The sequence below is a fragment of the Anopheles cruzii genome, chromosome 2 (genome assembly GCF_943734635.1).
Source record: "Anopheles cruzii chromosome 2, idAnoCruzAS_RS32_06, whole genome shotgun sequence".
Lineage (NCBI taxonomy): Eukaryota > Metazoa > Arthropoda > Insecta > Diptera > Culicidae > Anopheles > Anopheles cruzii.
In genome coordinates this window covers 41,740,663-41,765,197 of record NC_069144.1, presented here as the reverse complement: position 1 = coordinate 41,765,197, position 24,535 = coordinate 41,740,663, and the positions used below count along the sequence as shown (strand labels likewise).

Here is a 24,535-nt window from a genome sequence, read left to right as displayed (position 1 = left end):
GCACCGGGCACGTGTTCGAGTAACGGTCAACGTTTGAACGTAAGCGTATTCGTAAATTGAATGTATCAGAAGCATCGCACATCTAACCGTAAAACAGATTTTTTCTTCCAACCTTGTTTTCAACTACCGGTTTTTTTGCAACGAATACAGTTCAAATTCGAATTCACCAGATGCGCGTAACGCCCCGTAACGCAGGACAGTGTCACAGCCTAGCGGCGTGCACCGGAACTAGTTTCCCGCTTGCGAGCGTTTGACAGTTCGCGACGTTTCAATACACGGGACTGGCTTGATCATTGCCTTTTTTGGGTTGATCGTGGTACATTAAAAATTAGTTTTCGTGTGTGCGCCGCTGCAAAACTTTTCTGGCCACCCCCGAGTCAGTTGAATAGTGGACATCGTCGTGTGGTGGAACGTGTAAGTAAGCTCTCGCTCCGCGCCGTAGAGGGCTGCTGTGTATTTTGTTGCGAGTGTAAGATTGATAAACAAGAGGCCGTAGTGTTCGTCATCGGTGTAGTCGCCGCCGCCTTGTTTTCGGTTTGGGGCCGTAAAGATTTTGGGTAAACGAAGCAGGGTGACAGGCCTTGATCGGCTCCCGGCGGAGACCCGCGGCCGAACGAACCGTTCGCGTACGTGGGAAGTTTCGCGTGTGTGTATGCGCCACATTGCGGGTCTCCGAGTGATCCGGTCACTCGCCGAAATCGGCGCGATAAGCGAACCACCGAACCACGATAGTGGCACGATTCCGGCGGCGGATTGCGTTTCACGTCGGTTGGTCAGTCACGGCCCGAACGTTGTGGCTCGATCGGTTCTTGTATCGTGTTGTAGTGTGGCTATCGCCGGATCCTAAAGTACCGGTGTCGGAGGTACCTTTCCTGATCCACCCTTGTGTTCCTTGCGTCAACAAATCGCGCCAACGAGTTACGGTTCACAAAAAATCATCAATTTGATCCTCGAAAGCGAGCGCGTATCGTGTGTTGCGGCGCGGATCGTGGTTCTGGGCGCTTGAGGTAGTGAAACGTTGGCAAGCGCGAGTGGGTGTGTTTCCGTGGCCTATAAGTTTTTATCTACCACATCCACCAAACCAGTGCCATTAAAAGCGTAGACCCAGTCATCGCGGTCACCGATCAAGTGGCGTTCGTTTTCTTCACAGTTTTGCTCCTTCTTCAGCAGTACGTTCTGAAAATATTTGACCAAGGTCCGTCTCGTGAGCCAGCCTCCGCGAGTGAGAGGTGTTTCCTGCGAACATTACTCTGCGAGTGGTATTAACGTCAAGACGCGGCACGTCATCATCATCGTCACCATCGCCTGCTTTGCAACGAAATCCGCCGTTCTAAAGGGTGGTGGTGTGCCCCATCGTTTTCTGCTCCCGCCACGGTCACGTCACCGGTGGTTGTTGCTGTTCCGTCAATTGTTGCTGCCTGCGACAAGGGGCCGCGGTCGTGTGCATGATAATGTTGGCCGCTTTTCTCCGTAACAGCGAAGCGGAGTGGCCAGGAGAATTGGGTCATCCGCGCGCCCGGTGGTGTGGAGTGTGATCCACTTCCATGGACCGCGGTTGATACCGTGGTTTGAGGTTTTGTTTCTCAAATTGTTTTTATTCACTTTGTTTACTCTGCAGCAACCGCAAGACGGTGGTTTGTTTTAATTTTGGTCGCGTACACCTGCGCGGCCCTGCGGCAACGGTTGACTTGTTGGCCCATTTTAGACCCAACCCCGGCCCGACAGTGTCCAGAGTGTGGCACCTTCATGGGATCGTTCGGAACACCGGTCACCGGTTATGTTACGTTTGAATCGTTTCGATTCGGTCAAATGTCGCTTAAAGAACCTAAACATAGTTTACATAGAAGCCATCGGAAGCCTACTTTGCCTGTTTCCCTCCACACTCGCTAATGACAGTCATTTGGAGAGAAAGTGTTAAGGGCCGTTTACACGTTGCGATATATCGCAGCAATCCCTTGTATGAAACCAATTGCCACGATATATCGCTACGTGTAGACAGGAAAAAAGGAACAAATTGCTTGTATACGACCAGATCGGCAGATCAAAAAAATTGAATGCGCCGAGCATCAATTTCGGTCCAATCTCCATACATGTGTGCGTGTGCTGACGGTGGATAGACATGTGTGCGTGTGTTGATGGCGGTTTGACATGTTGTTTTGAATGTTTTTAAAGCAAAAGTTTAACGTGAGAATAATGGCTTCGCTTTAAAAGCCATTCCCTTGACCACCGTGACCGATTAGTACTCTTGGTACGTTCTATTTTTTGCTTTGTAACCGAAACGCACAATCCAAAGGCAGACAAACACAGTGTTTCTTCCATGGCTGTTTCCATGACACCGAGATCTGCGATTGCAAATCGCAACGAATACATCGTGGCGTGTAGACGCTCCACCTTGGCTGCAATATATCGCTACGAATAATGGATACAAGGGATTGCTGCGATATATCGCAACGTGTAAACGGCCCTTTAAATGCCACCACCATCGCAGCATGCATCGGTTGCTGTTCTTCATCCTGTTGCTTATGTCGCAACGGGTCAGCCACCATAAAATCGATCAATCAAACAACCTGCCGATGGTTAACTGTCCGGGGCTGACAAGAACGACGAAAAGAGTCAACTTTTCCCGGCATCGTAGGGACACAACAGGACGTTGCTACTAGAAATCGAACGCAATCCAGTGTGTCTCCAGAGTGCGGTTTCGCTTCCTTTTCCGTCGGAGAACCGGCCCACCGGTTCCGGGGCGTTTGAAATTATCCGCTCAAAATGGGGAAGCGAAGAAAGTGTGCGAAGGAAAAGACTGCCGGTTTCGATTCGCGTATTGATTGCATTTGTGGGAAATGAGAGCAAACGCAACGCAAAACTCCAAATAGCCGGTGATGTGTGATGCCGCGGCGGCCCCCGGGGATGGCCGGGTGAGATGGAGAGGGTGTCCAGCGCGTGCATGGCAAAGAAGATGTACCGAGTGCGCGCACAACACACACGCAGATGCTACGCCGCGGAGAAACTGGCCTGTGCCTGTATTTGGCAGCAAACCACTTTCGCGTTTCGTCCAATTTCCTTCGCTTCCGGACGCGCCACGGAGCTGGCTTTTACACGGAGTAAATCTGGTCGAGTGCGTCACGAAAAGGTGGCCCCAGTTGTCTGGCCGGTTGTTGCTCGCAAAGCGAACCACAACTCAGCTCGTGCCAAAGAATGGACCACATTTCGAGAGAGTTGGCGACTCCTCCAGCGAGACGCGATCGTAGAAATTTTACGGGCGTCAAGGCACGTCCCGTGGCGACTTCTATATTGGCGGCCATCGCTACACACGGACTGACTGACTGACTGACTGCCTGACTGATGATATCATCCACACATCCGGTTTTTGTATAATTCGCCGATATGATGTTTCTCAAGCGTCGCGCACGAACCGCGAGGAATGCTGACGCGACGACGGGCCTCCCTTGGCCGGGCAGCAGAATGAATTCTACTTTCTGTGCCTTTTTGTGTGCCTCATTCAGCCTTTGTCGTCTGAAAGGGGCCGCTTGCATCGTCTTACGACTGGCAAGGGCAAGGAAGTGCAGCATTCGACGTCCGACCCGGCCGACACGGGCCCATTCAACAATTGATCCCGACACCATCGTGACGTCATCGGTCGGAGATTTGAAGGCCCGTGCAGAACCCGTGCTTCACGACCGAAGGTAAACCCCCGGGCGATGATGTATTGGTAGGTTTGGTGCCGAGATGTTACTACCCGACCCCGATGATCGGTGCGGCTTGCCATTCCGTCTGCTTCGGAATGTCGATTCCATCATCACGATAACGTACGACCCCAAAACAAGGGGTTTGAAGAGCAAATAGATTTATTGCACTGACGTAAACCCGTGTGACCAAAGATCGGTATCGTGTATCGCACGTTGCGGATCATATTAGCGCACCCTTGGTTCACCTAGTTGTCCCGCCGGATTTCGGATTCATTTTCCAGAAGAAAGTGAAAGACGGACTCTGTCACTGTTTTTACTAAAATGATACAAAAGACCACGGGGGGATGATGGTGTAGAGGCCAAGCACCTCTCGGCAATTAATGCTCCACCCCGTTCCGTTCGATCGTTATCACACACTCACGACCCCGTTCGGCATCGATCCGATAAATTTCCGACCGGTCCGCGACTTGTCTGCGGATTCGTCGAACTAATGGGACATATCTCTCGTGTTACACCCGGGTCGTCACGGTTGGCCGTTCAAGAAATGGCTTCGCACATCAGCGGTGGTGCGATAAGCGGGCACACCGTTTCGGCGTTATGGAATGAAGTGATTAAAACTACGTAAACCCACCACACCGCTGTTTGGGGGGAGGGTTACATTGTGGCGGCCAATCCGTCTGCGATTCGTCGTCGTCTTTTGCGCATCTTTTGTTTGCGTTTGCGAAAAAGGAAATTACGGTGCGGCAGACACTGTGATGACGATGGTTGGATAGATTTTCGGTGAAATGTCGAGCCAATGCCTGGGCATAACAGCTTCCGCAACGCTGCAGCCGGTCCGGAAATTGATATCCTATCGGAATCGAAACTTAATGAGGTACACGCTGTGAGAGGCTGTTCGCCAAACGGCTGAAGTTTTACATAATCAGTCAGTATTCATTGGCCGCCGAGGCTTTTAATATAAACTCGATCGACCGTTCGTCCGTTTGGGGCTCCAGCAAATGAATGATGGGCTCTCTCTCCGTTGTGTCACTACCATTTCCTGGCCCGCCCTCCCCTAATTAGTCACCAAAGTCCGAGAGCCTCCTCGGGGCATCTCTCGGGCAAACAATGCAATTGATAGGGGAACACAATTCACACGATAAACCCTCCCCGTGCCGTGCGTCGTTGGGCAAGAGCGTTCAGTAAAGGCAGTCGTCTTTATCGCCACCCCGCGTCGGAAAGGCGAGAATATCCCCAGCCACCTTGGATCGGGGATCGACAGTGGTGACGAAAACCGGGCTCTGTAATGCACACGCGTAGTAACATGTTATCGCGTCGCCCCCCGGAAGAGCCACGACGGAAGGACCCGGCCCGGGCTGGGCCCGGTCTGGATAAGTGATAAGCACGCCGTGACATTGCTTAATGTTCACCCCTCGATCCCCTTTGTTAACGCCCGAGTGACGTTTAGCGGACCAAAAATGGACATTCTCTCTAGCGCCAGCCATTCGAAGGCTACTTTGATGCTTCGGCGGTAACACACTGACGCGCATCGTTTTGTTCCCTTCCACAGGATTAGGGTGTGACCAGGTGACTGAGAAGGGTCTATGTTCGTGTGTTCGTGCCCGCCCGTTCGTGAGCTCTAAAATATCCTGCGGCGAATGACGGTGTGCCTTGGGAATACGTGCTCCCGGGGTCGATAAAGAGAAAGTGGCAGAGAGTGGTGCAGTGTCAAATTTGGTGTCCGTGCTGGGTTCCGGTTGTTGCTGTGTGTTAACCCCAAAGATCGTGCGGAGGAAAGCTCAGCGTTGCGAATCAAACATCACTGCGACCCCCTCGACCCGTCCGAAGCAGTCTAACGTGGCCACTCCAACAGAACCACTATGTCGTTTCGTGTGGTTAGAAGCTCCAAGTTCCGGCACGTCTACGGCCAGGCACTGAAGCGCGAGCAGTGCTACGACAACATACGCGTCTCGAAGAGCAGCTGGGACTCGACGTTCTGTGCCGTCAACCCAAAGTTCCTGGCCATCATCGTTGAGTCGGCCGGTGGCGGTGCCTTCATCGTACTACCTCACAATAAGGTAAGAGCAATGTCTGACGCGAGCGGTTCACAACAATATCTGGTTCTCTCTCGGGTGGTTCGCTAACACCTTCTTCACGGCACGGCAAGGGCCACTTTAGCGGATTCCCTTTTCGCTGAGCTGCACGATGACCGCGCGCGTGACCGGACCGAGTGCAATACGCACGGCACGGCACGGATCGAAAGAAGGTCCGGGTCTCGGGCGAAGTTCGGTCCACCGGGTGGTAACCGAAATAGAACTCACATCGGTGCTAAAATTGGAACATTCCTTCTGATTTTAAACTCCTATTCACGGACCACACACACGCAGGCGCTCGCACGCTGATCGTGACGTGAGATCGATCGCAACGGCGCGGGGGGGGTTTTCGGCGAGATTTGCGCCGATTTTTCGATGCCGCACGCCGTTACCTTCTTCAGACGCAGAGAACGTGTCGGATGTTGAGGAAGGACAGTCGCACCATCCGCCATCACAGCCGTGCGTGACTCATTATCGTCGTGTTTCGTGGCGCAAAACGGCAGTTTCCCTTCGCTCAAGAAAGGCCGCCACTGTGTGTGTGTCGCGAGATCGGGATGAATGCGCGCAAAGTGTGCGCCGTGCGTGCGTTACTCGCGTTTTGGGTTTAGTTAAGGGCACGATCAATTTTTTTTAGAGTCGCCGAATGTTTCTTAAAGAACTTCAAATGTTTCTAATAGAAAGGTAGACTCACCAAAACCATCGCATGATTTCGGAAAAGCTTCGAAGAACGTATGGGTTCAAGGTTGCGTAACAGCAGGGACCGCATATGGCTCGTCCGTAGCTCGTTGGGAAATTTAGTGCCATAAGTTGTTGATGGCTTTGCGACAGACCAATTCTAATATAATTTGTTGCCTTTTTAAAATGACCTTCATAATGCCTCTCTTGTAGAATTCTTGGTCGTTGTCGGAGAAAAACTCGAGGAAAATCTTTTCACAACCCTTTTTTGATCTCAGTTTTTCATCCCTCAAGAAATTTTGTACTGCGCGAAAAAGGTGTAAATCGCTTGGTGGTTCGGTTCGGACTATACGGCGGATGCATTAAAACTTCCCAACCAACCTCCTGGACTTTCTGGCGAGTGACCAAAGACGTTTGAAACATTTCGTTGTTCTGATGGAACACAAAACCTCTTTCGTTGGCCGATTTTGATCGTTTCTGGTTCAAACTTCGCTAGCTTCGAACGGTTCAGTTTTTGGCAGTAGGAATCGTGGTCTAAACCACGATCATTTTTAGACAATATTGTCGTATGTATCTCATTTCTTATCCCCAGTACCCATCCGTTTAAGATATACGTTGATTTAATTTCTTTTGGCCAAAATTTCGCAAATGGAAGGAAAAGACGTCCATGACTTTTCCCCCAGCCTTATAGTAAGATGTTATCTTCCTCCCTCATTTCGCTCCTCTTGATGATGGATGGAACCCAACTGATCTGGCAATGGCCGCCAACGAATACCCAAACAGTGTAGCATTCCCCAGCAGCTCTAACGCTGAACTAACGCTATTCAAGGTTTACCACCGTGTAGTGCCGCGCCTTGTGTTTATTTGTTTTGGTTTGTTAAAAAAGCACCGACACATGCACATTGCCCTTGGTAGCTGCCCGGTGTGCGTGCGCGTGTGGGACGTGTGGTGTCATATTTTCACCACTTGGTACACTCCAAATGCTTTTCGACCGCCAACGGCGAGCGACGCTGCTCGCCGCGCCTTCCAGAAGGCAGGTTTCAATTTACTGTTTACTTAAACTCCACGAAAGGATAGCGAATTCCTGTTCTTAGACGAACGAACGGTCCGCCACCGTCACATGTGTGCCCCATTACGATCGGTCGACCGGTTAACCAATGATCGAGAGCCGCCGGGCAATGGGCCAAATGTTTCGAATATTTCGTCCTTCATTCCTTCGAACCGTGGGGCGATCACGCGTGGCGCATGTGGGTGCCGGTGGCCCGCAACCGCGAAACGCACCATGGCCGGTGGGAAAACTGGTCCACCCGAGGGGGGGGGGGGGGGGCAGGATAATGATGTTGATTGGGTGCCATTTTCCAAATATTTCGCTCGCTCGCTCGAGACACGTTGGTCGGGCGGGCGCTGCACCCGGTCAATCGGCACCGGTGCAGTAGTGTAGGGCCAGTAATATTCTATATTCGAAACTGTCTGCGGTCGCCACAAATTTCCCTATATGGCGCGAGACCACTTGCTGCTGGTCCCATTAATTCGCGGCCATCGGAGCGGAGCGGATCCTTAGGCCGGGAAAGGCCAGGAGGACTTTATAATGATCCTGTTCTACGCCGTATTTAAAGCGACGGCGCGTAGGTGCTAAAGGTGACGGTTTTGTTGATCACCCATCGCGTGGAGCTATTTTCGTTCCGCGACCGTTTGACTCACATTTCACTTCACTACGCCATGGCGTCATCAGCATCCTTGACGAAAGGAGCATGGAACAGCCCTTCGGACACGCGCAGTGCGCAGCAAACCGCCGTCTTGTGGATCATCATCATCATCTTGATCAAGTTTATTTTCATTGGAAAATATTTTTCTGCCCTTCGTGCTGCGAAATAAACATGGTTAGTACGTTGAGTTTCGGGAGTTTTTCCAACTCCCTTTACTAGGGATCCTTGTTTGATCTCTGCTCTATTTGTTGAGGGCGAGAAGAGAAGGTTCCGTTGCACCCGTCACGAGGGCCGTTTTGTAGAATCCGAATCTTATCCATCGTTTTGGGGCCCCGTTCATCGCAACCCCAATTCCGGACCACAGTGCGCCGGTGTCCGGACGATCGTGTGCAAAACTATTTTTATATGATCTTCTTTTTGAGAGCCAGCGGGAAACTTTTCTCGTTTCCACGCTGCTGCTTCGGTTCGCTCCGGGCGGGATTGGTAGGAGGTCGATATGTTTAAGAAGGTCATTCGCCACATGGTGACCTTCAACCTTAGGTTCCGCCAGGTTCAATTAGTTCGGCCTGAGGATCGGATGCTGGCTGTTGGCCGTAGAAACCTTCGTGTCGATCACTGAGCGCGTTGCGATCGCTGGCTGTGAACTTCTCCATGTGAAATGAAAGTTTGTTCAACGATATTTTAAAGGTTTTTAACATTTTTAACATATAATTTACACCTTATTTATACCTTACTAGCTGATCCCGGCGCGCGTTGCCACGCCTCATTTCATCCTCATTTCTCGATTATCCGACGTTTCAAAGGACTTCCTGGTGACGTATCCGATCAGCTTCCCTTTGCATTTCCCGTTACTTCTACTTTTCAGACGATTGGGCTTCCCGGTGACGTATTTGTTCAGTTTCCCTTTCCTCCTCCCGTTACTCTGTTCCGAATGATAGGGCTTCCCGGGGATGTATCCGATTGGCTTTCCTTCCCGCTTCCCGTTTGATACATGCGAAACTCGCACCAGCTAAATTTGACTTAAATTGTTTGAACACTTTTCGAATTTTGCTGCAATTTACCCTAATTTCGTATGCGAGCCACCCTTTGTAAAGTGGCGAAGGGTTTCAAAAATACACCAGAACATTTTCTCTTCCCAAAAACTTCCACCTGCAGAATTTGTTTCGATTTGTTCGAAAATAACCCGAATTATGCTGAATTTTATGTTATGTTTGTATGGGAGCCCCCCAGTCCGTTGCTATCTCTCTATCTCTCTATCTCTCTCTCTTTCTCTCTCTCTCTATTTCTCTTTTTCCTCTCTCTCTCTATCTTTCTCTCTCTCTCTTTCTGTATCTCTCTCTCTATCTATCTATCAATCTCTCTCTTTCTCTCTTTCTGTATCTCTCTCTCTATCTATCTATCTATCTCTCTCTTTCTCTCTCTCTTTGTCTCTCTCTCTTTCTCTCTTTCTCTCTTTCTCCCTCTCCCTCCCCCCCTCTCTCACTCTATCTCGCGCTCCCTCTCTCTCACTCTCTCTCTTTCTTTATCTCTTTCTCTCTCCCCATCTCTCTCTCCCTCTCTCTCTCCCTCTCTTTCGCACCTTCTTCAAAAATAAACGCAAACTATGCAGTTCCCCCCAACATCACACTACTTCAAGATGGATGGAATGAGGAGTGGTGATAGGTGGAAGAAGGAAGGAAAAGGCTTTTAAGTGAAACCAATCGATTTACAGACCACCAAAACCTAAGAAACGATACCCATATTGCCGTAGGACGTATTTTAAGGATTGGGGTTGTATGGGGACCCCCCCTTCCCCTCGTCCTGCAAGGACCAAATTTTGTCACATGGTTTCTCAGGTGACCATCAACTATTGTGCAAGTTTTGATGAAATTCGATTAATAACTTGTGGAGTAATTGATGTTTTTAACAGTTAGTTGTATGGGAGGGCAAAGAAAGAGGAGGGTGAGGGGTTTCTAACCTTGACTATTGCACTCCCCGGCCCCAAAAACCCCTGTATACCAAATTTCGAGTCAATCGGTCCAGCAGTTTCGGAGTTCACTTGAGACATACAGACACAACTTGATTTTTATATATATAGATTTGAACAATGTTTTCGTTAACATTTTTAGTCCAACTGAAATGTTGCCCAAAATTGATCAAGCAATGAGATATTAGTAAATCGATGTTGGTAACATTTAATTCCATTCAGGCCAAGGATGATCATTCATCACTTTTACGTTGGTAAAAGACTTTCTCCTCAAGGTTTATGGGACGGAGAAAAACTGGGTCAATGCTTAATGGCGTCGGTGAGCCGCCGGGGGTGGCCAAGTGGCATACATCCTTCCTTCTTTGTTCTAACTTTGTACGATCGTAAGTAAAATTTTCTGCCCATCCTTCTCCCTTCGCCCCATTTCACAGGTTGGACGCATTGCGGCGGACCATGCGTTGGTCGGTGGACACAAGGGCCCGGTGCTGGACATTGCCTGGTGTCCGCACAATGACAATGTTATCGCGTCTGGATCGGAGGACTGCGTCGTGAAGGTGAGCATTTGACCGACTTTGACGGCTCAAGGTCCCCGGTCCCCTGGCCCAATTTATATTGATTTTAATTCTTGTAACAGGTGTGGCAAATTCCGGACGGAGGCCTTTCGCGAACGCTGACGGAACCGGTGGTGGACCTGGTGTACCATCAGCGGCGCGTCGGGCTCGTCCTGTGGCACCCAGCGGCACTGAACGTCCTGCTGACGGCCGGTTCAGACAACCTGATCGTGGTGTGGAACGTGGGCATGGGCGAAGTGCTGGTGCGTATGGACTGCCACCCGGACACGATCTACAGTGCGTGCTGGAACTGGGACGGTTCGCAGCTGGTGACGACGTGCAAGGACAAGAAGATTCGCATCCTCAATCCGCGCACCGGGGACGTGCTGAATGAGGCGCTGGCCCACGAAGGCTCGAAAGCGACGCGTGCGATCTTCCTGCGGCACGGACTGATCTTTACGACTGGCTTTAACCGTTCGTCCGAACGGCAGTACTCGCTGCGGGCACCGGACGCCCTCGGCGATCCGATCGTCATGGTTGATCTGGACACGTCGAACGGTGTGATGTTCCCGCTGTACGATCCGGACACCAACATGATCTATCTGTGCGGCAAGGGTGACTCGGTGATCCGGTACTTCGAGGTGACCCCGGAGCAACCGTTCGTCCACTACATCAACCAGTTCCAGACGCCCGACTCGCAGCGGGCCATCGGCATGATGCCGAAGCGGGGCTGCGACGTCAGTACGTGCGAGGTTGCTCGCTTCTATCGGCTCAACAACGGTGGCCTGTGCCAGGTGATCTCGATGACGGTGCCGCGCAAGAGCGAACTGTTCCAGGAGGATCTCTACCCGGACACGCTTGCCGACGAAGCATCCGTTTCGGCCGAGGACTGGATTTCTGGCGTCGACGCCGATCCGCAGCTCATCTCGCTGAAGGTAAGCATCGGAGGGAAGGGACCTGAACACCACAATGGACAAAAACATCATCGACCACACTACGCCAGCTTTATACACACCTTAACCAATGTGTCCCGATGGTCACGAGCCCCCAGACAGGCCCGAAAGATGCGGTCGATCCGTCATGCAAACGAAAACGCTTCAAAAAATACCCTGCGCCAAACAAAACTTCACAACACACTTGCTTAGTTTGTAAGCTCTGTGTTTCGATACGTAGCGCTAGGGCACCTCTCTTAAACCCGCTGAGTGTAGGACCGTGTTTTTCTCGTACAGGGCGGCTACGTGTCGCAGGCGCAAAGCACCACGCTGACCGTGACGAAGAAATCGAACGTCCTCGACAAGATGGGCTCGAAGACATCACCGAAATCGGGCCTCTCGGCCAGTGGCGGCGGTTCGACGGTCGCCTCGGCCAACGGGTCCCCCGTGACGGTAAACAATGGCAACAGCACGACGGGCGGCGGAGGAAGCACATCGCCCGCAAGCAATGGCGCACAACCGCAAATCACAATCGGCGGCGTTTCGGTAAGTCTGATTGTGCGTCCCCCCGTTTGTTTCAAGCTAAACCTAATCCTCTTTCTCTGTATTCAACAGGAGCAACAGTTGGGTGAGCTGCGGACAAAGTTCGAGGAAGAGTTCCGGAAGCTAAAGGCAATCATCGTGAAGCACGAGAACCGAATCCGAGCGATGGAGGCGACGATAAAGGTTATGACCGACCGAGGGATGTCCGAGGTGGATGGCGGCGGCGGCGGTGGTGGTCTGGTGGCCTCCACCAACAGCACCTCGTCGCCCTCTCCCGCGAACCATCCGCCCGCCGTTCCGTCGCACCCGCCAACGAACGCCGGCGACGACGGTGGTCACTATCACAGTGCCATCGCTCCGGATGAAGTTTAGGTGCCTTGACTGCCCGCCCGCCTGCCTGCCTGTCTGCCTTCCTGCCCGTCCATTTTCTCTAAAATCCTCGTTTTCCCAGGGTGCGTTCTGTCGCGAATTCGAGAAGCACATATCGCCTTGCGCGGCCCACCGGCCCGTTGTTATGGCTGCGTGTGGCGCCGTCTCTTGCGCTTTTGATCAGAGAGCTTTGCTGTAGCTGCTGCGCCCCGGTGCTTTGTGCTTGTAAATGATGAAATTAAACTAAAAAACTGGGTTACTCTCGACCGCGCGCCGAGACACCTCGGAGTGATGGGTGTTGCCGCCCGAACAGAAGACTGTTACCCTGCAGTGGGGAGCAGCAAGAACTTCGGGAACCGAAGAGGGAAACGCGTAACGTGAAAGCGGCCAGCGCAACAGGAGCTTTGCAACAGCAAAACGCAAAAAAAGAATAAAAATCACAAATGCCTTCAAAACATGCTTAAAGCGGAGTTAGATAGACACGACGGAGCGTTAGATAGGTAGATCCTAGAGGAGTTTGGCAGGAAGAGAGACGAAATGAGATTTGTAATTTAATGTGCCCGGTTTCTTCGTATTACTAACCTTACTCTCTCTCTCTCTGGCTCGGAAACCCGGCACAGGTCGCGCCAGGTTCACCGTGAGCGTTGCTCGGCGGCGTCAAAAGCATATCCACCTTGTTTCGCTTTTTGTAACAAAATTTGAACTTTGTATTGTAAGCTTAAGCTTAAGCAGAATCCTGCAAAAGTGTGGCCGTTGGAGTAAAACGAGTAACTGACTGTGCATATCGCCCGGCGTGTCACCCAAGGCCAAGTGCGACCCAGGGCAGGATGATATCGGTTAAGCGGTAGAGAGAGAGATGTGAAGAAAGGTTTGTCAGCGCGCGCAAAACTAGGAAACAGAAAGGAAAAACTACTGAATTGAACTACTGAAAACAGATCGAAAGAGAAAAACAATAGCAGGGAAAGCAACAGCAGTGTATCAAAGAGGAAATGAAAAGAAGTTAATCTTATCGAAAAGGGAATTGTCACAATACAACGAGACTCAAGGGCGCGCCGCCCGGGGGCCACTGAGCGCGCCGGTTTGGGGTGTTTTTCGTGGTCGCCCGTGTGGTCGCAGAGCGCGATTGAAACTTATTATTAAATTAATTCTTATTACTTGTTTTTATGATTAGATGAATCAAACAAACAAAGAGAAAAATCGAGCAAAAACACTGAAACAAAGGTATAATTAAGTATTTTAATCGGAGTCGCTTTTTTTGGTGCACCTCCTTCCGGGGTGGGTGCTGGTTATGATGACACAATGGAGTCGAGTGGAGTGAAGTAACCCTGACATACATACCATCGCCGATGCTACTCTCGACGGTAAAGTAATAACAAAACAACCCCGGAATACACAGTCGGTGTCCTTTTATCAATAGATTTTTAATATGTGTATTACATTCAGTAGCTAGCACTTCACTGCCTCAATTCATTACCAGTGATACAATGATACTACGTGGTAGCCATGTTGTTCTGCCCGTGCCCTCTAAACCCAATTTATATAGTGATTCACCTATAGTAGTTCGCACTTTGGGGCCCAATAGAAGGGGCGCGCCACTATCTAAAGCTAATGTCCGCGGTGGCTTCCCGTGCCACACGCCGCCAGGGCTCGTGACAATGGGAAGAGCTACACACGGTTGCGATCGCTGCGAATTAATCCGTCCCGACAGAGCACACCCGATCGGATGGCCGAACGGTTTCTGCTGCCGGTTCAGAGTTCCTCTGGGAAAGATTCCACACTATTTGTGGAGTGTGGCCCACAGATCTCCTCGATTTATCCTACACTTTTGCGATTACTACGAACGAGATACGCGGTGTGTGGTGACACAACGATCCGTAGAACAACCTTCTTTCACTCGTTTCAGAATAATGCGCATAATTCGCGCGCTGAACCAATTATCCCGTGGTTGTTGTTATTGGTGTGTAGCAACAAACATTCTTCGTTTGAAAATTCCTAATTTCCGCATGATCTACTCGTTACTTTCATTTGTTTTTGTCTCGCCTCGCTCTCTCATTAAACTATGTTCACTGATTCTCGAACGATAATTAGTTGTGTTCTCTACATTGCAGTATTACATCGTACACCGTACGCGGTGTGTGTTTTAGGATATACGCGTGGCCTTTTTGCACCATTGCTTGCCATCCTTGTAGTAGTAGTAGTAGATGGTGGTGTGGTTTCAGCACTTCTTTAACCAAGGCTCTTGTGCATTGCGCAACGGAAGAGAAGCGAAATATGAACGAAGATGCTGGTGAAGCAATTGTTCGCAACACACGGTTCCTGCGAAGAGGACAATCGGTGTGGCATTCGATAAAACTAGAAAATTGGGAACGGGATTCATCCGGGAAGGGAAATGGGGAAAATGGAATGAGAACGGGATGTAACTTTTTTTTTGGTAATTTTCACTCAATATTCTTATCTAGCCTGCTCCTAATCTGTTGGTATTTCGTTACTCATTCACTCGCCGACCCATTCATTCTTACTTAAATACCCAGACGGCACACAGACACGCCACACGGTTCACTAACATTTGTTTTTTTGTTTTGTTGTTTCTTTTGTTGACAAAACATTACAGAAATCCCTTACACACATTCACAGCAACTCATTTCTATTGCTTCCGGTGAGAAAAAGAGAGAAAGAGAGAGAGAGAGAGTGGTAACAAAAGTTCCACATTTGCCGGACACAAACTGGGCACTCGAAGTTGGGAAGTTGATGACAAAATTTAACAAAAAGTTAACACATGACGCAAAACACAAAAGGCTCTGTCCCGCACGATAAATTACGGTTTCTCACGGAGTGTAAAATACAATACCCACACACACATGCACACAAGTAAACGCATACACACAAACACTCGCCAAGAAAAGCGAATGATCGCCCAGCACCCTGTCGAAACAATAGTACGTGTTTGGGGGGTTAATAAAGTTCGGAGTTTTGTTCCGATTTTGTTCACTCATCAGCACTATCATCTTAGCCCTGGTCCGGTTCCCTAGTCTTTGTTTAGTTTTTTTTTCTAATAATTCGGTCTAGACTCTCTGGGGCCCTACTAGTTAGTATATAGTAACTATATATTCTTGCTGCTATCTCAGTTGATTTTCCCTATTCTGCTAAAGCTTAAATCCCTACTATCACCTATCGGCCTAAACCTAACGGACGATGCGAAGACCCGACACGATCACGAATAATACGATACCGACGACGACGACAGCTGACGACTGCGCTAATACGCGGCGCGCGACGAGCGATTGATACGCGAGTTTTACCCGATTTAACGTTTGATTACCACCACGCTTCACTTTGAGAATACTACGCGGCGCGCGACGAGAGATTATTGGTGGTTGGTGGTGGTTTGTTTGGTTTTGGTGTAAATTACGACACGACCCGAGAGAACTGTCCTCTGCCTAGTTATTGGGTGTATTGATTTTTAACGTGGCGAAAACCGCGGTTACCCGACGCGGGTGGCATGGCGGTGTGGATTGTGTGTTGTTGGTGGAGACGGTTAATTTAGTTGAAAACTGGGACTAACTCATTTGCATAACCCTCCTCCTTCTCCTCCTAAGCCCTAAGATTCGATCCTAAGTTCCGGTTAAAGCGTCAACGCGAAACAGAAAACAAGGCAGCGGAGTGTGTTTCCCTACAACGTGAAAAAGCTAGTTGCTGCCACTTCTTTCTTTCGCCTGGTTACACGCAAAAACATTAACAGACAAGTTTCGTGCGTTTTTGATGTCAACAATTGGAAAGGAACACAACAAACGGCTGGAAAGTATAACAACAATGAACGCGAGCACGCACGCAGTGTGGCACGTGTCGATTAACTGGCGAAACATCGCTGGCAGGAGGTAACGCGGGTTTCTTTTGGCCTTGTTTTCTTCTCCGTTCTGCTGCTGCTGCTTCTACTTGTGCTTCAGTTTTGCTTTGTTTCTGATCAACTTTCCATAAATATAACTTCCAACATCATTATCATTGGTTCATATAGTTCTAACGTTTTCCTCTGCACTCCTACCATGCGATAAACAATAGTTTTGTCTTTCTACATCGTTTTAGATCCCAGACCATAGAGTTTTCAGTTCTTCCCACAGCCAGGCGTATTTGTTTTGCGTTTTCAAAGGTTTTCCTGGTTCACTGTTTGCCCTCAAAAAACCTAACTGCTGCTGCTTTTTGTGTGCTCGTGTGTCTACTATGTACCCTATTACCCTAAGTACGCTAGTGGTTTAGTAGGATTCTACTCATTTGGCTTGGCTTTGATTCCTTGTTGTGTTTTGTGTTACTTTGTCCCGTTACCCTATCTTTCTGAGATTTGTTGGCCCAAAAGCCACCACTATCACATGCAACGCGCGACCGACCGAGAGTCGGGAGAGTTCGTAAGCAAAAATTGATGAGTGAAAACACTGTGGATAGAAGAGTCGATTTCAATTGTAGCTGCCTATTGTGAGAAAGCTCAATGTGACTTTTTAGCTGACTTATTCGAACAAATAATCTCATCAACGAAGAGCATCTATTGTAAATAAGGAACTAGTAAGAAAATAATTTTCTACCGAGTCTTTAACGGCGCGAAGCTATGAATTTCCCTCAGATTATTGTTTGGCGGATGCAATTATCTCCTTTTTCGTATGTTGACACCCTGCGGCGCCACTCTCGGTACGCGTCCTGTGTAGCTTCTTTGTTCAATTTGTTCTGGAAATATGTTCTGCGTTACTGGTTCAGTCTTTAAGTTGTTTTTGCTGGCCAACGGAAGCGAAACGGCGCGAGCGATCGCTTCCCTCGGCCACAATGTTGTTGAATTTCAGTTAATATTCACAAATTAGTTTCCCTAATCTGGTGGCTGATGCGCCCTCTAAACCCTGCTTGCAAATAGTTAGCAAATATAGTCCCTATATAATTAGTTCGTTAGCTCCGGTTGTGTCCCTAACTTGTAGCTAAGTGTAAAGTTCCTGTTTTGTTGCACGGTATATTGTTGTCCTTTTGGTTTGCTTTTTAGAATACTTTTTACTTTTGGAACAGACGTTCAGACATTTTAATGTTGCACCACGCCACTGCGGTCTGCGGCAATTGGTTGGTAGATTTGAGAAAAATACTTTAACAGCTTCCTGGTCACTCCATCCCAAATCTCGTTTTGCACGTGTAATAAATAATGTCTCACTATCTAATGGCACAGATTTCTTTCGCTTTCATTTTAGTTTGCTCCTCCAGCGCGCTCCGCAAATTGGGGCGCCATCAGCATTAAGAACCGTGCAAACCAAAAGTAACTGCTCCGTCAGCGCGGAGCAGAGCCGGGTGCCGATTGGAATAGGCCTGCTATCTTAGAGTTCCAGCAGCAAGTAATTCTAAGTACCCTACACTCTTGGGGAAAAGTGAGCGTCAGCCTCGTATTTCGTACGTAATTTTGATACAATAAGTTTCTACTTACATAAAAAAGTACACACGCGTTTAAAACGATAGTTTCTGTTAGCTTTCCTCTCGCCAGTTGCTCGATAAACTACTAAAAAATGCAAAATTGCGATAGTCGGAAAACAGTCGTATAGAGTTTCAGGTATGCAAACCGATTAATACACACACTCGCACACTACAGTATCGTGTTTCTGTACTCTCCACCAAATAATAATACCACCCCGTTTAAAACAATAACAGTTTCCACCCGCGACGACGACGACGACTAATTTTTGTGTGCCATTCACGGACGAACGAGAACGCGATCCTAACCCTAAGCACGAGACGCGATACCGTTTTGTTTGTACGACGACCCGAAATCCTGACCCGACGCGACGCGATACCGACGATAACATTACACGAACAACCGAACGCGAGCGCGATTAATTCTTTGTTTGTTTGTTTGTTTGTTTGTTGCTACCCCTAACTGCCTTAGTTTCCCTGCTTAAAGTTTGTTGTCCTACTATTCATAATATCACCTATCACCTTCCTTCTCTGCCCTCTGCCTTGTGTTATCTATAACAAAGAAACGGGGAAAAACCTACGTAAACAAAATGGATGTCAAAAGTAACGAATTCGTTAGGAATAGTTCTATAGAATCATTATCACGATCAGCACGGAACACATTCACACACAGTACATACACATACACACCTACATTCGGCAATTTCCCTACTAAATTTTCTATTTCTCCCTTTTTATACCCTGTGTCTAGTCTGTCTGTTAGAATTTAAATAAAATTTGTTACAATCCTACCCTTACTAACTCCTAGTGTCAAAGCTACGTTTTCCTCCCTTCTCTTTGTGTACCTTGGCAATGTTTTCAACAAAGGATGACTGACCTTGCTGCCTATTCTTCCTATTATACTACTGAGTACGCACAGCCCCTATCGTCTAGTTTTATGATTCATGTTTCCTTATCTGGTTGGCTCACTTTGCCTTCAATCGATGGTTCCTTCATTCTGGCCCTACCGTTACTTGAGTCTTCAGCCCTAATCCTATCACCTACCGTTGCAGCCCGTCCGGGGCGGCATCCTACCTGCTTCTTTCCTGGTTGGCAAAGGGGGTCCTTGTTGCCTTTGGATGTTTTGTGGGAATAGAAAGTGGAACATGAAAAGGGGAGGTTCATTGTGTTGGGAATTTCCTAATGCAAACTACTACTAGTATTGACACCGCTCGGGGCAACTCCCAGTTTTGGTTGGTATGGTTTAACACAGTAAAGTAAAAGGACTCTAAACATAAATATGACCCTTCGAAGCGTTATACGGCGAAAGCCCAACGATGCGATCTCTGATGTGACCTCCATCAGAGGCTTTAACGGGTGCGGCATTCAAGAGCTGCTCTTTAACGCCGTGCCGTGTCTTCGTAGAGACCCTGGTCGCTCTTTACGATGCTCTGGACACAGCTTTTGTCTTGTTGTGGTATGGTTCACACAGTACTCCTCGTTTGGTTCAACGTTTTATTTTCATTCCTCGCCATCAGGCAATGTGTTCATCCAAAGGGTGCCACATTCCTCTCCGAGTGCCGTTCTTCCCATCCACCTGCTGCGAATTTCTACATGATTAACATTTAAAAAGGAATTGAAGCGGAGGAGGGAAAAAAACTACCGTATGCATAGCCATTCAAAATCATTGGCTCAAGTCATTGTGGTTTGATTAAAAGAAATTATCTTCAAAAAGTTAACATCCCCACGTGGGGGGATATTGTAAAAATGTCGGCAATGCATGATTCTCGTGTAAATTGGAAGAAATTAAGTGTGTGTTACATTCCATTCGTTCCTGCAATTCATCTCCCATCAGAAGGTCTCGGTTTAAGACCCGGTTGTAGCCATAATAGCAATCCCCGAATTTACCGTTTATATGTTATACATCAGGGCCAACCGTTCGCTGAGCTGCGGTGGGAACTGCTCCACGAAGCGACTCCAATTTTCGTCTCCAACCTGGATCTTGAATCCTTGCAGAATCTAGAAAGCACTCGAAAAGGCCATCAGACAACGGTGTAAACGGGTGAGCGCTGAGCGCCACCACTTACCTTCTGCAGCATTTCGTGCAAATCTTTTTTCGGGTTCATCCACGAAGCGGCCGCGTCGCAGAAGAAAATGAAATCGGGAACCACACCGACCGGGTTGACTGTGATCATCTGGCACATGCCGCGGAAGGCGGAATCCTTCTCCTCATTGTCCCGGATGTTGCGCAGCGAAGAGCACCTACAAAGGGGGAAGGTAGTTTTGCGTATGGTGAAACGTAAGAATAAGGGGCAAACCCCTTTCCAGCTGCTCCACTCTGCCCGAATAAAACCTCCAAACAGGTTTCAAACGAATCAAGCCTTTTGAACATTTTGTTGTGTCGTTTTGGTTCGACCGGGGACACTTTTTAGCACCGTTAGACGGAACAGACGGAACAGCAAACACGTCGATGATAAAAAGTATACACAGCACAACAAAACGCTAGCCGATAACGCGGGAGTGCGCGGGAGAAGGATAGTGAAGTAGACGAGCGGGGAGATGAAAATAGAGAATTTAGTTACACACCACTGTCGCACAAACTGTTGCAATGATGGAGCCACCTCTACGGGACACACGAGACCTAGACGTCCGATTGTTATAGCTGTACGAGGGAGAAGAGAAAAAAAACGGAAACAAGATAGAAAACGAAAATAGGAAAGTAATTATGAATACACATTACATATGACATATGACGCAGGAAACGGATTTGCAATGGATGAGGATAGCTTTAGCATAATCTTTTACTTTTGGTAAATTCTTGTTAATGTGGGAGCCACCTCAATCGATGACAGCACATCGAGGCAACCTTCGGCAAGGAAAACTGTATTTCACAAGGAGTGTGCTCGGTATTGCCAAACCGAATATCTTCGCCACATCCGTTGGCCAATTCCTTTCCTCCAGCCTCCTTTGTGGTGAACCGTAGTGCGGACAACATGCGTTAGCAATAACGGAAACAAACCGGAATCACGTGTTGCTTCATCGAACCGTTACACACGAAAAAAGCTGCAACATCAATGTTTCTTTTTTTGTAGTTAGTTTCGTATGGTTTCGCCATTAATTATAGAGAACAAAAATTTGACTTGTCATTTTTGATAATGTACGGCGAGAAACCGTAAGTGACAAATATTCACAAATATGAAACTTGTGTTATTACAACAAGAAAAAGGACAATCAAAAAACAATATTAGGCCTATAATAACACATAGATCAATTCGCGCAGACTACAGAAAACAGAAACAGGACCGCTGTGCCACATTTACCACAAAAACGAATGAACACCGCTGGGGAATGAGTGACATTCCGAACCCGGTTAGTCGCTAGTTTAAAAAATATTTAGTTGCTTTGCCCAACAGATACACACTGTTTATCCCAAATACAGATCCTAGCGCTAGAAAAGCAAATCATTTCCGTATTTCTAAAAAGCCACGAACGGACACTCACCGGTATTTTCGAGCAACGTTTTCGGCGTGCTGGTGTTGTTGATGATTTCTATTAACTGCGACAGCACCATCGGAATGTACGGTTTGGTTTCGTCCGCTGTGTTTGTGCGTGAAATAAGATAACCATCAACAATTACTGATTCCAGTTGCGGCACCGGCAGTGACAACTTACTTAACTTAATGCTGAGCTCGCCAATGGCCCACGTTGCGTTGTTGCACACGGAGATGAACTCTGGGTTCAGATTGTGACCGAGAATGGGCAAAAAGTCCGCGATGTGAGGATGGACGTGCTGGAAGCAGGCTTTCGTCAAATCACCCAGCAGGGCAAAGGACGATTGCCGGACCTTAAAGGAAAGCACATTAAAGCTCTGGTGTCCATTGGCCATTGGCGCACGTTGGCGCTTACCTCCGGCATCGTGTCCTGCATGCACTGGTAAAGTAGCTGCATAATGTTGCTGCTCACCACGAGCGTCTCTATGTGTCCGTCCAAGCCTTCCGCCAATCCCGACAGCAAATCCAACGCGACAATCATAAAATCCTTATCCGGTGCCTCGTACTGCCCGGGGCTGGTTGTGCTGGCCAGGTCCTGGTTGAGCGTCTGTTGGATGAGCGAGATGCATCGCCGGTACACCGGTTCGCAGTACGGTAAAAATCCCGACTGCAGGGCCGTGGCCACACTCGACAGACACTCGAGCAACGGAAACAGATCCTTGTCTTCGTCCTTCAGCATGTTCCACTTCTGGATCAGCGGCGGCATTAACATGTTAATGTACTCGGGCTTGTTGAGGTGGTGACCGACCGAGTCGGCCAACGTTCCGATCGCATCGTACAGTATGAGCAGGTTTTTGTGCTGATACTTGCCAAACGCAAACACGAGCGTCTTGAGGATGAAGCTTAGGTACGGCACCAGCTCGGTGCACGCCTCTTCCTCGAGCGTGGCAAACGCGGAGCAAGCGGCCTCCTGGACGCGCTTGTTGGCATCCAGAATGCGCTTCAGCAGCTCCTCCATCAGCGGCTTTAGGTACTGATCGTGCGGCTGACTGACCACCCAGTGGGCGTAGCGGGACAGGGTCCAGCAAGTGATCGACCGGACGAGCGTTTTCTTGTCCGACAGACAAGCGATCAGATACGGTATTAGCTCCGGCAGATGGGGAACCATTCCGTTCATGCACCCCTCGGCAATGGCGCCCAGGGCCAGGATGCCACTTTCCTTCACCACCCATTCCTGGTGGAAGAGCGTTTCCTTCAGGATCGGTAGCAAGATTGGCAGGAAGTCGTCCTTGAATACGTTCGCCAGCAGATCCAGAGCGGCCGCGCTACACTTGCGCAGGTTCCAATCAGACAGGTTCGTATCGTCATCCATATCGTCGTACGGATCATCGATGTCCTCATCCTCGTCATTGCCGTCCATCGAGCGCCCGCCCGTACCGCCCGCATCTCCCCCAAGGCCCACTCCGAGGCCTGCCACAGCACTGCCAGAGAACTTTTGCGTGTGCGTTCGTGACTTGTGGAACCGTGGCTTGATGTCCTCCTCGCGATCCGGAATCATTTCGTCCTCCTCGACGTCCCCTTTCAGGATGATGATGTCAATGTCGCAGTACTTCATACCGCGCACCAACACCGGTGCCAGGCGGGCCAGATGGGGTGTGAGCACCTCTTTGCAGATGCTCTGCTCGGCCAGCGTCAGCCAAAACTCGCAAGCTTCCAGCGACGTTTCGTCCGAGTCCTGCGTGCGGACCAGCATGTACTCGATGATGTTGTTCATGTGCGGCATCAGCCGGTCCATGCGCACTTCCAGCAGCATCACCAGGCCGCGGCACACATTCTTGCGCACCTCGCGATCATCGTCTGACGATAGGTGGAACAAATTCTCGATGAACGTGTCGATGTGGACCATCAGCGCTTGGGTGCGATTGATAATGAACTGGTTGATGCAAGCGATGGCGTTGGAGCGAATTTTCGGGCTCGAGTGGCGGAAAAATTGCAGAAACTTCGGTATCATCACGTTGAGCGGCCGATTCAGGGCATTGCTGTCGAGCGTGTCGGCCGAATCTTCGCAAATTTTCTGCAGCGCGCCAAACGCACCTTCGCACACACTGTAGTCCTGCGAGTCGAGCATGTCGCACAGTGTGGGCAACAGTTCCGGCCAATTCTGTAGACCGCCTTTGTTGGCGATGGTGGTGATGAGGATGCCGGCGGTGGCTCGGATCAACGGTGACGGGTCCCCGAGAGCCATGAGACACTCCTGCTTAATGTACTCGATGATAGCCGGTTGCAGGTGCGTTCCATGGATGCGAATGTTGTTTTTCAGGATCAATCCGGACAGCGAACGGGTCGGTTCATCCTCCGACGTTAGCTTCGTTAGCACGTAGATTAGATAGTTGTTAAAATCCGGGTACAGGTTGAGCTCTTCCAGTTTCTGAGAAACAGGCAAAAGGAAAAATTAAACACCGAACGATGCACAACCGCAACTAGGCCACTTACCATCTGCACGGAACGCTGCATCGCGTTGTCCGTCGATTGTGACTGCTTCAGAAGCGTTATGATCTGGCTCAGACCATCCGGCTGCGGTTCCCACGTCATTTTGAGGAAAATCCTGCCGTGCACTACGCGCTCCGGTGATGGTGTATCCTTTGTTCTTTATCGAAGCAAACCACGACCAATATCAATACCAGCAGTTCACACGGATATGGCGAGAAGAGAACAGCAAGCTGCGATTGCGATTAAGGATGAACTCTTCACCGCGCCCGGGTGACAAGTGAGCCCAGACGAATGTGGCGCCAGAAAACTGGACCAGCGAGCGACTCTTCCCGACTCTCGGAGACGCGCCGCGTGGCCTTTTATGCCGAAGACCAATTCGAATAATGAAAAAAACAACCAGATAAATGGTCGCGCAGGATGGCTGAGCCTTTCACAACAGTTCCGGGCCAGCAAATAGCAGCTTTCGTGCGGTTTGTGGCTTTGCAAGTGCACGCGTGTGCGTGTGTGTGGACCGCTTGCTGAGTGTGAATCCTTTTTCTTTTCCTTTTCTCCGCTCCTCTCACTCACTCACTGCTCACTTGCCTAAGGTGAACTTTCCGCCGTCGTGCGGAGCGCTCTTGTGGTGTGACCTCCGGCTCGGCAGCCGCTCAA

At 49.3% G+C, this 24,535-nt stretch overlaps 2 protein-coding genes across 4 annotated transcripts; one reads left to right on the top strand and one right to left on the bottom strand.

Moving 5' to 3' along the window:
- Positions 1-336: 336 nt before the first annotated feature.
- Positions 337-13,723, top strand: LOC128274970 (coronin-1C-A). Of its 3 annotated transcripts, none has more exons than XM_053013345.1 (6): positions 337-414; positions 5,233-5,740; positions 10,534-10,656; positions 10,737-11,588; positions 11,883-12,131; positions 12,201-13,723. In XM_053013345.1, the coding sequence occupies exons 2-6, from the start codon at positions 5,543-5,545 to the stop codon at positions 12,498-12,500; spliced, it is 1,722 nt and encodes a 573-aa protein (XP_052869305.1). In that variant the 5' UTR covers positions 337-414; positions 5,233-5,542; the 3' UTR covers positions 12,501-13,723. The 3 variants fall into 3 exon arrangements, with proteins under 3 accessions (XP_052869305.1, XP_052869288.1, XP_052869296.1); XM_053013328.1 differs by having other exon boundaries at positions 11,862-12,131; XM_053013336.1 differs by having other exon boundaries at positions 395-469; positions 11,862-12,131.
- Positions 13,724-14,782: 1,059 nt separating this feature from the next.
- LOC128268713 (transportin-1) lies at positions 14,783-23,986 on the bottom strand. Its single transcript, XM_053005908.1, has 8 exons — positions 23,888-23,986; positions 21,810-23,822; positions 21,576-21,747; positions 21,405-21,500; positions 20,490-20,565; positions 19,991-20,165; positions 19,812-19,922; positions 14,783-14,813 (listed from the first exon to the last, which is right to left on the bottom strand). Exons 1-7 carry the CDS (start codon positions 23,984-23,986, stop codon positions 19,815-19,817), a joined length of 2,739 nt encoding a protein of 912 aa, XP_052861868.1. The 3' UTR covers positions 14,783-14,813; positions 19,812-19,814.
- Between the last annotated feature and the right edge of the window lie 549 nt (positions 23,987-24,535).

Coding starts and splice junctions, on each gene's coding strand:
- LOC128274970 (XM_053013328.1), top strand. CDS start 5,543: ATGTCGTTTCGTGTGGTTAGAAGCTCCAAGTTCCGGCACGTCTACGGC. Junction 10,657..10,736: donor CGGAGGACTGCGTCGTGAAG/GTGAGCATTTGA, acceptor TTCTTGTAACAG/GTGTGGCAAATTCCGGACGG. Junction 12,132..12,200: donor TCACAATCGGCGGCGTTTCG/GTAAGTCTGATT, acceptor TGTATTCAACAG/GAGCAACAGTTGGGTGAGCT.
- LOC128268713 (XM_053005908.1), bottom strand. CDS start 23,986: ATGACGTGGGAACCGCAGCCGGATGGTCTGAGCCAGATCATAACGCTT. Junction 23,823..23,887: donor TGCAGCGTTCCGTGCAGATG/GTAAGTGGCCTA, acceptor CCTGTTTCTCAG/AAACTGGAAGAGCTCAACCT. Junction 21,748..21,809: donor TGCAGGACACGATGCCGGAG/GTAAGCGCCAAC, acceptor CTTTCCTTTAAG/GTCCGGCAATCGTCCTTTGC.